The 18,650-nt window shown below is 37.8% G+C and overlaps 1 protein-coding gene across 1 annotated transcript; it reads left to right on the forward strand.

Moving 5' to 3' along the window:
* Positions 1–419: 419 nt before the first annotated feature.
* Positions 420–15,258, forward strand: LOC140235004 (uncharacterized). Its single transcript, XM_072315040.1, has 6 exons — positions 420–724; positions 9,124–9,187; positions 10,589–10,713; positions 12,584–12,676; positions 13,223–13,282; positions 14,231–15,258. Exons 1-6 carry the CDS (start codon positions 650–652, stop codon positions 14,336–14,338), a joined length of 525 nt encoding a protein of 174 aa, XP_072171141.1. The 5' UTR covers positions 420–649; the 3' UTR covers positions 14,339–15,258.
* The last annotated feature ends 3,392 nt before the right edge of the window (positions 15,259–18,650 follow it).

Raw genomic sequence — 18,650 nt, forward strand, 5'->3', positions numbered from 1 at the left:
CCGCAATCTTAATCATTTCATTTTTCTTGCTGCACTATCCGGTGTGTTGGAAGAAGGGTCTAAAGGTCGCTACACCCTTGCAACCAAGACTAATACAAATTTTACACCTGTAATGCAATTAATACACCGTATAAGGATGATTTGTCAATTACATTATTCGCAAATGAAATGAAGCAAAAATAATGATAATGATATAAGTGTGATACTTCTTTACAAACCTATTAATAGAGATGACGATAAATCAAGGACATGACTGACGTCACGGTCACGGATATCTGGTTGCGGCAAGCCTCTTCGTCCCACCCTCCCAACACACGCACAGACGCACCACCGAACAACTGTAAACAACGACATATTTCCCCACTTTCGTTCTTTCACTTCAGCACTGATGCAAGGGACAAGACGGGTTTACCAGTCTGCTTGCAGGGACGGGTTTTTCGACCGAGTAGTAGTCCGAAAGTCCGACTCCTGGAGTATATTTAAGTAAGCGACTTTCAAAAGAGAAAGCAATCTTTAACCTGATCAAATCAGTTCACAACGGTTGTAGAATATATACGTGGTTTGCGTCCATTTCGGTTTTGCCGACATTTAATATTTGAAAAGGTACTGTTTCCTGAGAGAGAGAGAGAATAATCAAACTTCTGCCAGGATGCCGCTGATTACTAGATGCTGTTGCTTCGATAACACGAGGAGTGGGACCCTGGCGGCGGGAATCTACACCTTGGTGAGTAGAAAGACCAGTGCCATCAGCCGAGATGGAAGAGGATCCATCCTGAAAATATCCATCCTCAAAACTTTTCAGTCACGCCTTAAGTATCATCTGTTTATCACGGAGTATAGGACATCCTTATAGTTATCATTTGCATACATGTATTTTTGGTAGATGTCTCAATTTATTCAACTTATTCCTTTGAATTGTGTTGTTGAGTAATTATAATGTATAAATCATTGCAGCGCCTTGAGTGACATATAATTGTCAGAAAGTGCGCATTAGAAATATTTACTATTATTATTATTATTAAAAGATGATTCTTTACTTGTCTATTTATTTTTCGCTGTCGGTACAGCTCTGCGAAGTTTTCCAAAATAAGCCAACCTCACTAGCAATGACCAAACTATTGACTTAAAGTGAATTGAACTGAACGGGAATTAATTGAAAATGACCAAACTAGTGTGGGTCCTGAGGGCATGATGAATGACAGGAAGGAAGAGCGGGCGTTGGGGGGGGGGGGGGGGGTGACGCGCACAGAATGATGCTCACTATTAATACTGCAGTCAATATTTAGATAGAATTATCAATGTGATAGGAATTATGACAGTCATTACAACGGTTTTGAGGCATTCAATTAATCGACCTTATTTTCATTTTCATTTCATTTCACACATGCATGTTCACATGCATTTTTTTTATTTTCATTTCCAATCAAACACAGGTAATACACTTTGACATGATTACATATATTGGAACATAATGATACATATTGGTTCTTAAAAGAACTTCATGGAAATGGAAATTGAGGGGCTGCTAAAATGCGAACTTGTAGATTGCAGTCCCCTCACTTACGTTACATTACTACAATACATTAATCATATATGACTTTATAACACAATACAACGATACATGTACCGTTTAAGCTAATCATTGAAAGTATACAGTTTTCATTCAATCGAATCGGATGGTTACATGAAGTATACGCTTTCACATGTATACACATAGACATAGACATACACATAGACATAGACATAAACATAGACATACACATACACACAAGCACATACACGTACCCACATACCCATACGCACACACACGCACGTACACACACATGTATGCATCAACATACATTGTGCACACACAGAAGAGAGTAGGGAAAGAGAGGGTGGGAGGGGGAGAGGGGGAGTAGAGAGAGCGAAGGGCAGGTCAACATTCTCGATACAGAGTGAAGAAAAAAGAACAACAATTCCAAACAGTCAAACTAATCATGGAGTACATATGAGCTAATCAAATATTTCTTTAAATTACTAGAGAATGATTTCAAACTAATGGAATCTTTTATATTTTTCTCAAGGGAATTCCAAAATTTTGGGCCACTGTAGATAAACGTGGATTTTGTAAATAGAGTTCGGGTAAGGGGCAAATGATATTCATTTGCCCATTATGGAGAATGAAAAAGAAAATGTTATGTTCGAGAACTAACCTCACACGTTTCTTACAGTCCAATGAACCGCATGGTTTCATAAGGTTAGTTATTCACAAAGAGGAGAGCTTTGAAAAAAAATCACGTTTACAATATAAGATAATCTCCTTTAAAGCATTTTTGCGATTCAAACAATTACCTCCGGAAAATTTGAAGTGTAGTTTCCCGCATACATCTATGCTGGCTTGAACAGAAAGGGGAAAATCAGACTAAAAAAATAATAGAGAGAAAAATAAAGTCATGTGATATTGACATTTTCCGGAAAAAAAAAATTATTTTGCAATGAGTAAACAGTGTGAAAAACATTGTGTAGATCTGCATGCTACTTCAGGCTGTGATCACGTAGGCACATATTTAACGGAATATATTACAAGGTACAAAGTGGCATGAAGACGTGATCCACTACGTCGGTATTATATGACGTGTTTCTCTCATGTCGCATCCTTCCAGTACTTGTATGATTCTACGGGTACACTTCCTCCTCCGTAATTCAACACTGTTGTGGAATTCCAGAGGATAAATTTCACTTTACATCCTTCTTCCTTTTCCTGAGCTGGATTGATAACAAGATCTGCGTTCATCAAACCCACCTTATGCAAGTAACAACATATCCCTTTGTGATGTATACACGTGCCATTAAAAAAAAAAGTGAAAAAAAAATTCACTTTACATCCTTGTTTCTTCCTTTTCCCGAGTTGGACTTATCATCAAGATTCGCGGTCATCAAACCACCTTATGCAGTGACGACCATAGCAAACGATAACTGAACATGTGAACAATTGCAAGTTTCTTTACATCTCTGTATTTCTCTCTTATTCATTTTAGAACGTAGAACAGAGTAGAACAAGTTTGAATGATTCGCTTTTCGGGAATGCAACATCGAATCCGTCATTGTGCCAGCACATAAAAATGTAGACATGCAGCGTTAACTTTTAGTGTCTAATCAATGTTTTTTTTTCAGTCTTTTATATTCGCCAATGAGGGCTGTCAGATTCCACAATGTTGATCAAGAAGTGTGGTCACATACAAGTACTATGATGGAAAATAATTGTTGGGTAGTCATATCGGGAATTTAGAGATATAAAAGATACAGGGAAAGCTCCTCATAACAAAGCCACAAAAGCAAAACTGCTGATAAAGGTTATATATAGTACCTTTATACACAATTTGACATAAAAGAAAAGAGAGAATAAACTTACTTACTCGTCAAACACATCTATAGATCACCGAATAAAAGAAATATTAAACATACACATGGATCTGTTCAGCTTAGGAGATATACACCTAGACCTGTGCAATACTGGCCGCAAACGTAAGTGCCGGTATGCTAATTAGGACGTAAATGATGATATTATTATAGGAAAATTGTCATGAACTAAACAGAGTTAGGCGTTATAGCATGGCGTAAATCCCGGGGGGGGGGGATGGGGGGGGGGGGATATATCCCCCCCTGAAATGGAGGAGGGGGGGATGGCCTGTACAATCATCCCCCCTGAATTTTGAAGAAAAAAAAATGGAGGAAGCAGAAATGTGATTGTATCAATTTTGGCATATTGCATGACGTTTGTACGCCGGCCTTCAGACAGGTAACAGAGATGAACATTAATATTATTCTATCTTGTAGGAAATCGAATGCATAATTTTCTCAAGCGCTCGCTCGCTTCGCTCGCTCGCGGACATGGACATACACTGTAAGGTATGGCTCAGACGTTGACAACGTCAACATAGTGTAGGCCTACATGTAAACATGCTAAGACGAGAGTAACTTGGGACCATCTGCAAAATATGTACGAAAACAAACAAACAAACAATAACAAAACTATATTGCCATAATTGAACCCCTCCATTTCCTGAATCATTCATGAGGAACGACAGTGACTGATAATTCAGTCAAGATACATCTATGGGTATACCCAGGGAAGATCAGGGGCGTCGAAAATATCTCGGGGGGGGGGGGGGGGCAAAGGGCATTGCCCCGCCCCTACTTAGGCAGGCAAATCATTTATCCCCCAAGCAATTTCCGAGATGAGGACAAATTTCGAACTTTCTTAATGGAAATATTGTCCAAATACCGCCAGAACTATGCACCAAATCGTTGAATTGCAATCATAAACATGCAAAAGCTCGCTATACTGGATCCCTTTCGATAAGTACACTGTTGAGATTGACGTATATTTCCCTAATTTGTCAAAGAGTGTGCAGCATATCTTTCACTTAACAAAAGCTCCCTCATATGCAGAGGCGTCGATGGGGGGGGGATGGTTCCCCATAAAAGTGGGACAAACCAAATCGCAAAAAAATATAGCTAAAAACGGCAGTTTTTGGGGTGTAAAATGTCAAAATTTTAAAGCTCGCTCGCTCGCTCGCTCGCATTTAAGCCGCTAAGCCATTCCCCTGATGTTGCTACCAGTGATTGACAGCAGTTGCACCCGGTGCGCCCCCCCCCTAATCTCCAAAGCAAAAAATATAGTACAAATGGCAGTTTGGGGGACTGTAAGATGTCACAATTTTTCAAGCTCGCTCGCTTCGCACACTCGCATTTAATCATTATGCCATTCTCATGATGTTGCTGCCATAAATTGCCAGCAGTTTTCGCCCGGTGCTCCCCTTAATTTCCAAAGCTAAAAATAAAGCTACAAACGGCAGTTTTGGGACTGTAATAAGTCGAAATTTTGAAGCTCGCTCGCTCCGCTCGCTCGGATTTAATCATTATGCCATTCTCCTGATGTTGCTGCCAGTAATTGCCAGCAGTTTTCGCCCGGTGTGCCTCCCCTTAATTTCAAAGCGAAAAAATACAGCTACAAACGACATTTTCTGGGATTGCAAAATGTCAAAATTTTAAGGCTCGCTTGCTCCGCTCGCTCGCATTTAATCGCTATGGCATTCTCCTGATGTTGCTGCCAGTGATTGACAGCAGTTGTGCCCGGTGCGTCCCCCTTTAATTTCCAAAGCGAAAAATATAGCTACAAATGGCAGTTTTGGGGACTGTAAGATGTCAAAATTTTCAAGCTCGCTCGATTCGCACACTCGCATTTAATCATTATGCCATTCTCATGATGTTGCTGCCAGTAATTGCCAGCAGTTTTCGCCCGGTGCTCCCCCTTAATCTCCACAGCGAAAAACATAGCTACAAACGGCAGTTTTGGGACTGTAAGACGTCAAAATTTTGAAGCTCGCTTCACTCACTCGCATTTAATCATTATGCCATCTCCTGATGTTGCTGCCATAAATTGCCAGCAGTTTTCGCCGGTGCTCCCCCCCCCCCTTAATTTCCAAAGCGAAAAATTATAGCTACAAACGGCAGTTTTGGGACTGTAATAAGTCAAAATTTTGAAGCTCGCTCGCTTCGCTCGCTCGCATTTAATCATTATGCTATTCTCCTGATGTTGCTGCCAGTTATTGCCAGCAGTTTTCGCCCGGTGCTCCCCCCTTAATTTCCAAAGCGAAAAATATAGCTACAAACGGCAGTTTTGGGACTGTAATAAGTCAAAATTTTGAAGCTCGCTCGCATTTAATCATTATGCCATTCTCATGATGTTGCTGCCAGTAATTGCCAGCAGTTTTCGCCCGGTGCTCCCCCTTAATTTCCAAAGCGACAAAATACAGCCACAAACGACAGTTTTGGGGACTGTAAAATATCAAAATTTTCAAGCTCACTCGCTTCGCTCGCTCGCATTTAATCGTCATGCCATTCTCCTGATGTTGCTGCCAGTACGAACTGCCAGCAGTTGCGCCCTGTGCGCCCCCTTAATTTCCAAAGCGAAAAGATACAGCCCAAAACGGCAGTTTTTTTTTTTTACTGTAAATGCCAAAATTTCCAAGCTCGCTCGCTTCGCTCGCTCGCATTTTATTGTTATGCCATTCTCTTGATGTTGCTGTCAGTAATTGCCAGCAGTTTCACCCGGTGCCCCCCCCCCCGCCTTAATTTCCAAAGCTAAAAATAAAGCTACAAACGGCAGTTTTGGGACTGTAATAAGTCAAATATTTTGAAGCTCGCTCGCTCCGCTCACTCGCTCAATCATTATGCCATTCTCCTGATGTTGCTGCCAGTAATTGCCAGCAGTTTTCGCCCGGTGTGCCTCCCCTTAATTTCCAAAGCGAAAAAATGCAGCTACAAACGACATTGTCTGGGATTGCAAAATGTCAAAATTTTAAGGCTCGCTTGCTCCGCTCGCTCGCATTTATCGCTATGGCATTCTCCTGATGTTGCTGCCAGTGATTGACAGCAGTTGTGCCCGGTGCGTCCCTTTAATTTCCAAAGCGAAAAATATAACTACAAATGGCAGTTTTGGGGACTGTAAGATGTCAAAATTTTCAAGCTCGCTCGCTTCGCACACTCGCATTTAATCATTATGCCATTCTCATGATGTTGCTGCCAGTAATTGCCACCAGTTTTCGCACGGTGCTCCCCCTTAATTTCCAAAGCTAAAAATAAAGCTACAAACGGCAGTTTTGGGACTGTAAAATGTCAAAATTTTCAAGCTCACTCGCTTCGCTCGCTCGCATTTAATCGTTATGCCATTCTCCTGATGTTGCTGCCAGTACGAACTGCCAGCAGTTGCGCCCTGTGCGCCCCCTTAATTTCCAAAGCGAAAAAATACAGCCCAAAACAGCAGGTTTTTTTACTGTAAAATGTCAAATTTTCAAGCTTGCTCGCTTCGCTCGCTCGCATTTAATTGTTATGCCATTCTCTTGATGTTGCTGTCAGTAGTTATTGCCAGCAGTTTCACCCCGTGCCCCCATTAATTTCCAAAGCGGACAAAATACAGTCACAAACTGCAGTTTTGGGACTGTAAAATGTCACAATTTTCAAGCTCGCTTGTAGCAGTTTGTCAGAAATATATCACTCTCCTCCCACTTTATATTTCATGCAAAAGAGTGAGACATCCGATCCCTGTAAAGTGTGTGTGTGTGTGTGTGTGTGTGTGTGTGTGTGGGGGGGGGGGGTTACCAAGCTTCTCTCCCCCCCCCCCCCCCCCCCTCCCCCTCAAGGCTGCGCCGGTTTGGTTATGGGCTTGTAATCGTGGTGATGGTGACTATCGCCGATCATCCCCCCCCCCCCCCACTCCTCAGTATGGATTTACGCCGTTGCGTTATAGACAACCTTTGTGCACACCACAACGAACCTTTTTTTTTTAAACTATCATTTTCCGTTATATGACGCAAACTATGAAGCCAGGCCAGTTCGAATGCTAGATAATTTTACAGAAGGCCCACATATGGAATAGTATCGCAGTCTTTTTATTAGGATTTTATCGTCATGACATTAAAAGCTTCGGCAAAGTCAATCAACATTCCTGGCTGTACTTGTTATCAAAGTCTTTTTTTTTTTTGTACATCAGAAGATAAGTACATATGTTGACATTACCAGGTATAATAATTGAAATTCATAAGTATCCCGTAAACAATGGTGGAAAAAAAAAACGACAGATTTTTTTTTTTTTTTTTTTTTTTTTTTGGGGGGGGGGAAATGAAAATAATCTATTCTGTAATTCTTTAAGCAAAGTGCAATTCACATACAGGCTCTACCTTTTTTGACAAATTTTACAAGGAAACATTCTATCTCGCTTATTACATAAAGTAAAGCAATTTTGTATTTTTTTTTGGAAATTTGCAAACCTGATTTGTCTCAAGTTCTCTTATCGTCTCTCGCACTTCCGCAATTGTTGCAGTACACAGAAAGCTTATGCAGAAATTTGAGCACCCATTAACTGTTCTTTTTTATTTGATCTTTTTACTTACATACCAACATTGGCAAATGATAATTAATGCATTGGCTATATTGTGTCTTTTTCTTCGTATACCAAAGCATTTACTCGCGCCCCTTTTTCGAAAATTTTGCATAAATTCTTGATACTCCAGATTAACCACCTACTGCATAGTAGTAGTCACTCTTCCAAAATGCACAGTGCACACACACACACACACACACACGCACACAAAAAAATCTTGCATATAAATACAAGTGGGAGTAACGCTCACTTCTCCTCTCCCAATCTCTTTTTGTACATGCGACATCATTCAATAGTCGTGCATTTGATGTAAATAGTCTGCAAATCGCATACATATGTTATGTTTAAACAGTGAAACAAGCAGTCGAAGTCACAGGAAGAAAAAAAAAACACCCCAACAACATCAGCAATAAAAGAAGACAAAAACAGACGAAAACTTATGAAAGTAGAATTACGAATTACTGTGTTAGTGCTCCCGGAAGTGGTAGGCACGGTTATCAGTTTCGGTATTGAAAGAAAAAGCTGCCGGAATGATCAGCTGGAATGCTTGCAGTGCTATTTCCGAATATCCCTGTCCTCTATCTTTTATTTTAATCATTCATTTATTCATTTATTTACTTATTTATTTATTTATTCATTTATTTATTTTTTTATTTATTCCTTTATTTATTTGTTCATTTATTTACTATTTACACGTCTACTTTTATTTTATTTTATTTTATTTTATTTTATTTTATTTTATTTTGTTTTCTTTTATTTTATTTTATTCTATTCTATTCTATTTTATTTTACCGGATGGTATACTACCTCACTCATGCTACCGTTTAATTAACAGATATCAATCGAAACTATCCTCTGATGGAATCCTAACTAGGAAATCTTCCTCGATTTCCTTCCTGCGCTCGGCGACTAGGAAGGATTGTTACAAATATCCCTTCTACCGACGACAATACAATGGCAGAATATGGAATCTTCTCCCAAAGAAAGTTAGGGACGCCCAAACTGTTAATACATTGAAGGCAAGATTGGGTGCGTGGATATTTCCACTCTTATGGGGAGGGGGCATTTTTAATGCAATGCTAGTCACTTTGCGCTTGCAACCGGTGTGCAGTAGCCAGAAGAAGAGAAGAAGAAGAAGAAGAATTATCCCTGCTCTCTCTCTCTCTCTCTCTCTCTCTCTCTCTATTTCTTTGCAGATTTACTCCCTCATCGCTTGTGGATATGCCGCCTATCAGTTTGTTGGGGTCAGAAAGGTGATCGGTAAGGAATGAAACTTCTTCTTTTTCTTCTTTGTTTTTTTTTTTTCTTTTTTTGGCCACCGAATATGAATTCTGCACTCTCTATACAGACTGTATAACGATGTAGTCAATTATAATAAGAATAAGAATATCAAAGGACTCCACTTAATCATATTTTATTCATATTTATGTTCATTTTAAAAAATATGGCATAAAGGGAAGTGGAAGTGGACAAAACCCGTTTTATCAATTCAGATATCTGGAATTTAAAAAACGCGTTCGTCCACTTCCCCTGATGTCATGGCTTTTTATTTCTGTTTTAAAGGTCCTGTTTACCTTTTTGAGCAGTGATTAAAAAAAGTGTTCCAGATGTCACATTTGATGCATATAATGTAGGTGAATTGTTTCACAAAACATCCTACCATATAGAATTTTCGCTATAAAGCCAAAAATAATTATAAGGATGTATCAGTATTTTTCTCAATAAACATAATTGTATAGACGGTTTAGTCTGAAAAAAAAAATGTTATTATAACTATTGTTCACATTTTGTGTCTTTAACTTGTTACAGTGGTTGTTTCTGCCCCTAACTCACATTGTAGAACTATGTTATAGCACTAATGCTGGGGTTTTGTTTCATCTGCATATGGTAAATGATGCTTTTAACTATCACAATGCACGTATGCAAAATGATTGATCATGTACAGTCGTGCGCTCTTGCAGACTGTTATAAAAACATTGTAATCCCTAAAGATACCCCTAGGGAGATCCATGGCACGAAGCTATATCATCAAATCCAAGTGAAAATATACCCCCCCCCCCCAAGTGTAAGTGATAGAGCTTCGTATGAAAATAAATGGTTTATGAATTTTCAAACTCGTCTGTTTGGTTTTCCCTTTCTGGCATATACAAGTCGTAAATCTTCAAAACGTCTATCCTATCAATCTCTAAAATACCCTTTTCATAAACTCATCCTCCAATTATCCGCCTAAGAATTATGCGGACATTTCAATGAAAAATGCGTTCACAAACTCTGAAAATTATCCGCACTTTTTTTTTTTTTACGAGCGCCCGTCCTGAAAAAGGTGGATAATCGTCATGGTGACTGCACACGTCCCTCCTGTGAGGTTACAGGTGACCTTTTGACCGCACCCCGGCAATTATCCGCATAACTTTGGATTTGCGTTCACAAACTCCAAATCTGGTCCCGATGCTGCTACATGTATTATGCGGATAATAGAAGCGTCTAAAAAAAAAAGCGGATAATTCTTGCCCCGCTCCGATTTTACGACCAAATTATGCGGATATTATCCGCATAATTGAGTTAATGAAAGGGGTATGAATTCCATGAATTACTGTCAGCTATCCGTTGCTGCTGAAATCCACACTAAGCGATTCAATGACCCTTGACCTTAAATGGCAGATGATGGCTCCTTCACTGTCGATGACAACGTCAACAAGATTCTCCTCATCACGTACATCGTGGAGTTCGTCATCGTTGGCCTTCTGATCCTCAGCTCAATCCTCCTCCTGGTCGGAGTGTCTCAAGTAAGCATCACACAATTTTTTTTTTTCGTTCATCAAACTTGATGCGATAGAATTGCCTTTTCTTCTCTTTTTCTCAATCTTTTACCTGGTGGTCTGACAGTCCAATAAGATATTTCACATTCATTTTCAGTAAGTGGTTGTTTTTGTATCTGATATATAGGTTCTGTTTTCCCCTCGCAGGACGATTTTTTTCTTTACATTCTGTATGTGCATAGATTGCGTTCAAATAAGCACATTATAATTCATGAAGGCATAAAATGCAACAATGAACATTTTATTCGTTAGATGAACCATTATAAAGCGGAAGTCACACTAGCTGCGCAGTCAACACATCTCCTCCTTTTCTCACATCTAGCATATATGAAGCTAACTTATTCTCGTTTGATATGTTTGGTTGATTGACTGTCTTAAACGGGATCCCGACAAGTAAGATTCTCTATGGTCGAGATGCTTTCATCAAAAATGTCAAGATTGACATTATATCATATGCGACAGCTCGTCAGTTCCGTCCAGGCGGCATTTGCTGATTACCAATTCTCTTTTGGTACACTAAATATCAAATAAGGTGGGATGGATTTACAGTATTTAGGACCTCCATTATCCGGGAATGTTGGGACCGACAGGCGTCCGGATAAACGACTTGGTTGGATAAGAGAGGGATATTATACTTCTATACAACGCATGCTCAAATACAACGTGCACTTTCCATAGCATGTCATGCTATAGGGGCATACACATCATGTTTCACAGTATACCTCTGAAATTGATGTGGAAATGAAACGAAATATGAGTAAGATATTCCTTCATAATATGATAGTGAGTTTTAGTGACAGACAATGAGAAGATCGATATTGTGATTGTGTCAAATACTGCCGCTGCGATTGTAACTATACAGTATGTAAAACAAAAATACAAGCATTGATGACACCTATTATGATTAATCTGTCTAAATGCAACTTCAGGGTCGTAAAATATAACATCTTAGCTCTATTTTGCAGAAAATCCCAATCAATTTGGTTAATCGATCACGGAGAAATGTGGAATGTTGTAAAGCATGTCATGAGTTTGATTCTTCCAAGTTTAGCACTTCGATGCTTTTGTGTGTGAATACAATGGACAGAACTTGGAGGAAAGAGATTCTTGACATCCTCTACAAAATTCCTAATTTCTCTTTGACCACTGAAGCAAATCGAATGGGGTTTTCTGTAAGATGGGGGCAATGAGTTATAGTTTCATACCCTGAATTTGTATTCGGATTGATTCACTATTCTTAAAGATATCATTAATATATATATATATATATATATATATATATATATATATATATATGTCATTATATATATATATATATATATATATATAATATAATATATATATATATATATATGTATATATATGTATTTTTTTTTGTGGGGGGGGGGGGGCATACAGTACTGCTGTGCGCTCATTGCCAGTGACAGAGTGCGGCACCACTGCTGTCTCTGAAATCGTCTCACGAACAGATTTAAAAGTTACAGTTCGCTGCGTAGATTGGACTACTGAGTATGTAGCGTACGAAAATGGTTGAACGAGTGTTTGTTTTGAGATTATGCACTGACATGTTCAAAAGAAAATGTCAGTAAGTCGTCGTCCGACAATCCGGATACTCGATGACTGGATAATCGAGGTCCTACTGTAAATCGGAGGTGAACTACTGTGCATATGTGATAATACCATCTATACGCGTTTGTTTTTTTTTTTTTGTTTTTTTTTTTTGGGGGGGGTTGGATAAAAAATAATACTGCGAATGAAGTTGAGGCATGTGGGAAACCGTTGAAATCATATGGTCGTGTATTAACCTTCTCATCGCTCTGCTCCTGTTAAAATTCAGAATGTCAGAGGACTGCTTGTTCCATACATGGTTGCCATGATCATCTACATGCTCCAAGGTCTTGCAGGGGTCATCATCTTGCTTGCCGGTGGAGTAAGTTGCCGATCTATCATTTTTTTTTAAAATCACAATTAAGTTGTCATACTTTCACTGAGTAAGAATATTTATATAGAAATGAATGTCAATAATCATGAAGAAGATCTTGTAGGTCTAAAGACAGAGTATCACACGATGAACAAGTTGACTTCGGTGACTTCGTAAAGTAAGTTGATTAAAAAAAACCACAGAAACGGTGTCCTCAAAATTGGCCGTTTAATACTGAATGTTTGGGATTTGACAGTATACAATAATGTCTCTCCCCACCCCCACCCCCACTCCACCCACACCTCCCAGGATAAAAAGGATTTCAAAATTGTACCTTCATACCAGATATACGGTGATAATGTAATCAGCTACCAGCTCACACATTTATTTGTGCTCGAAGAAAGGAATCCTAAAATTCGATTTTTCGGATTTATTTAGCTCTCCCATCTTCCTCCTTCATGGTTACTTTCATTTGATTTATCAAGATGTCCAAACTCTTATCAATGTATAAAGAGTCATATTTCATCTGTATTTTAATCTTTTTCTTTAAAAAAGCTCATGAATGGAATCTACATTGGAGCCATCTGTGTGTGGATCGCATTCACAATACTGCATGTGAGTATCCATATGATAGCGGAGCGGTTGTGTGCACCAGTCTTGTGTTATTGATAGTTGTGAAAGCAAAAAAATTGAAGCCTTTACCAAATATTCTCGTACAACTATAAAGGGATGAAGATTGCGTAGGTGACGTTGATAGTATACCTATTAACTGGCAGTAAAAAGAAAGAAAAATTCATTGATCCATTAAGTAACAAAAACTTAACCAGTGACTTTTTCATCAGTGACAAAAATACTGATGTTGCCATCATCTCAAGTATACACTTACAACCACTAGTATACACGAATGAAGATGCGAATAGGTAACGTTGTTTGCATACAAACATTTAAAAATCCGTTAATTTCAAATCGGGGTCGTGTACAATTTAAGCGATAATACGAATTCTGAAAGCAAGAGATTATTAAGCAGAGGTTCTTCTCTCTGTACAAATGGACTCCGTCCTCTGTACAATCTACACTACGTGGTGGTAGTGTCGCTGCCCAGAAAGTAGTATATGACACTTTAGATTACCACCGGTTCCTTCTTTTTTTTTCTGGCATGTTTGTTAAAAATGTAGATCAGCGGTTGCATGCGATCTTACAAATTCCATTTGAACAGAGGGCAGACAAATTAAACAAAACTCACGCCTTATAATACGAGTGATGTTTTGCAGTCATCTGACACAACTATGACACATTGCAAATTATAAATTAAAGAATTTATTTCCTGCTATTTTTTTAAATTCGTTAGGTCTATTGATGATGAGCAGATGTATACAACGAAATACGAAATTGCAAAACAACAGTCACAAGGCTTTCATATCAGGACCTGTGACTGAAAAACCCATTTGGGACAACGATGCCTGGCACGAGAGACAATAAGTTTGATGTGACAATGTTTATGAAGCCGCTATTGATACACTGTATCTCACTTCTCTCATAATTCTCTATCTCTCAAATCATCAGATCTTCTGCGTGCTGTGCACCATCTCCGAGTTCCAAGCCATGCGAGACGGCAGCAGCGGTCAAAGTGGAACGAGCATGTCCAATCTTCCTTACGGGAATTTCAAATAAACATACCCTTTCAGGCATTGAAGGCTTCGTTGAGATCCCTTCCCTCCATAACTTCCTCAGATCCAGTATCTCACAAATCTATGTCATTTCCCACTTTATGAATATTGTTCTTCGGTTGTGATAAGGTTTCAGGACCATACTGGTCCCCAGCAGAGATTTGATTGGGCTGATCGAGCAGATGAAACTTCTTTATAAACCAAAAAAAAAAAAAAAAAGAGCAAAGAAAAAAAAAAATCAGGTTATCGATTTATGGATATTTATGGATTTATGGGTTAGATGGACACATGATTTGATCCACTCTTTCAACATGTTCAAATCGTCAAGCTCTCGAGATTTCTCAGTACTACTCGTGAGAAGCATATTAAAGAAAGGACTCCATTTAGATTTCGTCTTCTCATATAATACTCAATGTGGATGAGGAATTGTTGAAAGGTGGTGGGACATAGTGAGTAGAATAAAATCAGTTTCAAGATGGGACACTTTTAGCATTTCCAACAAGACATCCGAAGAAGGATGAATCCAAACTTATTCAAGTTGATATGGAAGAATCATGTCAAAATAATAAAAAGAAACACACTCTTGTACACTAATAGAATGTGAACATGAACGAGTAACCTGAAGCAAGTCTTGATTTATAAGTAACCGTCTGTATCGTAATACGGGTATCCATTTTGTTTTACTAAGGGGAGAGTTTTTTTGTTTCATATTTTTTGTATAAGAAAAATTGACAATCCAGTTTTGGAAATGTTGTTCTTTTTTAAGCGCTGCTGAAAGTTCACTTCGAGTAAAACGCATTTAGGTATCTCCTCCTCCTCCTCGCTCAAGAATAAATTAATAATTTTACTTCGTCTGTTTTTTTATAATCCTTCGCTAATTCTGTGACACGCTTACACAACGTCTAATGCTAATACCAGACTCTCACATACAATTTTTTTTTTTCGGGGGGGGGGGGGGGGTTGAATTGGTGTTGGGGAAACTAAGCCTATCTAGTATTTTCAAATACAGTTATGAATGAAGTTTCGTAGTTTGTCAAGTAAGATACATGTACAATGTAATCATGATGAATAACAAAAACTAATGATTGCGTCCTTACTGCCAGGTGTTATCGCGTAAATGTTTCATTTGCCATACATGTTCATAAGGTCATGTTTCATACTGAGGACTGTAATTGCTGTATGTCATTAATATTGGATTAATATTGTATTTTTAATTGATATATGTTGTATTCTTTATTTGGTATATATTTGCTTTTGTTTACCATTTTTTTCTTTGTTGAAATGTTTGAATATGTATATGCATGTAAATATATGATATTTTTTCATTTTTGAAGCGCCATGAGCACTGAAAAGTGGACCTGTGCGCTATACAAGTAGCCACTATTATTATTATTATTATTATTATTATTATTATTATTATTATCAACGGTTTGTGAAATATTGCTCCTGAACTTGATAGTAGCGCAGTTTTGTGTAAACGTCTGATTAAAGTATTGTTTTTAACGTTGTAATATTTTTTTCGTCGTCAGTATAGTTGTTTCATAGCCAGCGTTACGCTGTGAATGTTTTGAGACTTTGCTAATTTATCAAATATCAATTGTTTTGTCACATTAGACAGACAGTAAGAGGGCAAAAACCTAGAAGAAATAAAATTGGTAATAATAGTTGCACTACCCATTCAAAATACCATCAGTTTGTGTATTCAAAATCACAAAGCCGCATGATGAAAGTCTTTTTATTGCAAGTGCTTTTTCTTTCTTCTCAAAATAACATTCTTCTTTGTGTGGGTAACGGGAAAACCAATTCGTAAGCGTCGTAATGGGAATGCATTGCTGTGAATATGAACAATGTTAAGCAGAAACAAAATTACAAAGCTGCATTAAATATTTTTAGTTTATCCTTTTATCGCTAAACGAAACAGGATCTCTGACTTTGTTTTATTCTTACTTATCATTTGCTAGTAGTGGCTCCACAGTGCTTTGGTGCTATGCAGGTTCCTCGTCTCATTTTGTGTAATCTTTAGCGGCTCTACGTTGACAAACAGATGCATTTGAAGACTTTATGTACTTAGAGTAATTCTAAGGTTGATCAATGGTTTTAGTGCTACTAGTTATGAATATCATTGTAATAATTGTACTGCTTGGACTGAATAAACCTGAACTGCTTGTAAATACAATGTCGTAGTTATATCCTAAGACGTGTCCCAACAAAATGAAGTTACCCTACGCAATTGTTGTATAATAGCAGCGAAAAGCAACTTTCATCATGTTTTCTCTGATTTTACGTTGTATGCTACATATGTCAAATGGGTGTGTAAATTGTACGTTACAAAAAAAAAATACATACGACTATAACATCAAATCCTTCAAATACTCATGTTCAACAACAACAACAACAAAAACAAAAACAATAACAAGGGGTTCCTAAGTGAGCGGTTTGACATAGAACAATTGTTCATGCTGTATAGACATTCATACCAAAATACGTTGTTAGGAGTGTGAATTAATATTTACATAGGATGTTCCTGTCGCCATTTACTGCATAGTATTGTGTCATATTTTCGTTTAGTAAACTAATATTTTCGTTAGCAAACAAAAGTAATCTAAATAAATTGTTTTTTTTTTAATCCGTGGAAGGAGAATAGTGTACAGAAATTATTTTGAATGTAAGAGATAAAATAATGTAGTGTCATACAGTGACCCACAATAAATGCGTGACATAGCAAATCGTTTTTCAATGCAACATGCTCTGATTAAAGACTTGCTTTCTTGCGCTAAATCTTTGCTATGACATGAAGTATTTTGGCGTGTTTGTACTCCCTTCGAGTTACACAGAGTGATGCTAATGTCTGCTTCTTTGAAAGACGTGAGTAGTAACACAACTTGACAGCAACAGGAAAACACACAGTATATTACCGGTGTATGGCTGCCCGAATTGTTTTGTGCAGTCCACAGAACAGTATAAGAAAAACTTGGAAGGACTGAATCGGTTTTATTGTATCATTTCGGAGATTGCTTGAGGTCACGGTAGAAAAATATGTAGAGAGAGAGAGAGAGAGAGAGAGGGAGAGAGAGAGATGATGGCATACAACATATTTATTATGACAATAATAGTAACAATATTATGATTGCCGTAATGGTTAGAAATAGTAATGATAATCGGGAACTTATTATGATAATGATAATTCATACCCGATGGAAATAATGCTGTGGCAACAGAATAAAACAATTAAAAAAAGGGATCATGACAACTAAATAAGTGAAATTATCTGCCGATTGATATGACTGAACAAATAATTAATTAATTGTAACCAGTGAGCGTATACGAGTATGGGGAAAGCGACTGTTTTCTATCTGACCCCGTCTAATTCTCTTATCATTTTGTGGGATCACAGAGAGCTGCGTGGCTTCTGCCGCTGGGGGCACTGTGATATTTTCGTGTAAAGTTGACATCCAGTCTCCCGGGGTCCAAGGTACCACCCTCGCTGAAACGGAAAGAAAGAAAAAGAATTACCAATTTTAGTTTTCTTTACTATCAAATTTGCACACTGAGCGCAAAAAGTAAGGTCACCTCCGCCAGTATAGGTGAAACCGACGACCATCGGAGGTTATCTGATCGGTTCCGTATGTTTGTGAGTGTGTGTGTTTGTCTGTTTGTTTATGTACAAGATAACTCGAGAACGGATGAATGATTTTCACAAAATTTGCAGGGTGTGTTTATAATGAGGTAAGAAAGAAACTTAAATGTTGAGGTCGTGAGGTCAAAGATCAAAGGTCATAGGGTCATAAAGTACATAGAATGTCCTTTATTTTTTGAGAATAAATCCTTAAAAATAGTTCAGTTAATAGTTAAATAATTTAGTCGTTCTGTCAAGAAAGGGCTGTCATCTCATCGAACATCATTACATACTATGTTTACAGAGGCGGCCCCGCAACGTGAAACATGTCATGAAAGTGAACATGCAACAATTTACTGTAGGCTATTTGGCTTCTAAATAATTTATTAGTTTTGTTTGAACATTTGACCTCCCCTTGAAAATGTTAGTTTAAGCAAAATTTGCATTGGTGTATTGTCTTTTCGTTTGTACATTGCAGAAAATTGGATTGAAATTGAAATTGAAAATAAACTCATGCCCAAAGAACTCATGAACGGATAATCACATTTTTCACCAAACTTGCAGACTGTCCTTAAAATTAAGTAAGAAAGAAACGATAAAGCTTAAGTATATATATATATATATATATATATATATATACAGCGAAAACTTCAAAATAATGTTTCAATATATATATATATATATATATATATATAAGTAA

This window comes from Diadema setosum, chromosome 11 (genome assembly GCF_964275005.1).
Source record: "Diadema setosum chromosome 11, eeDiaSeto1, whole genome shotgun sequence".
Classification (NCBI taxonomy): Eukaryota; Metazoa; Echinodermata; class Echinoidea; order Diadematoida; family Diadematidae; genus Diadema; species Diadema setosum.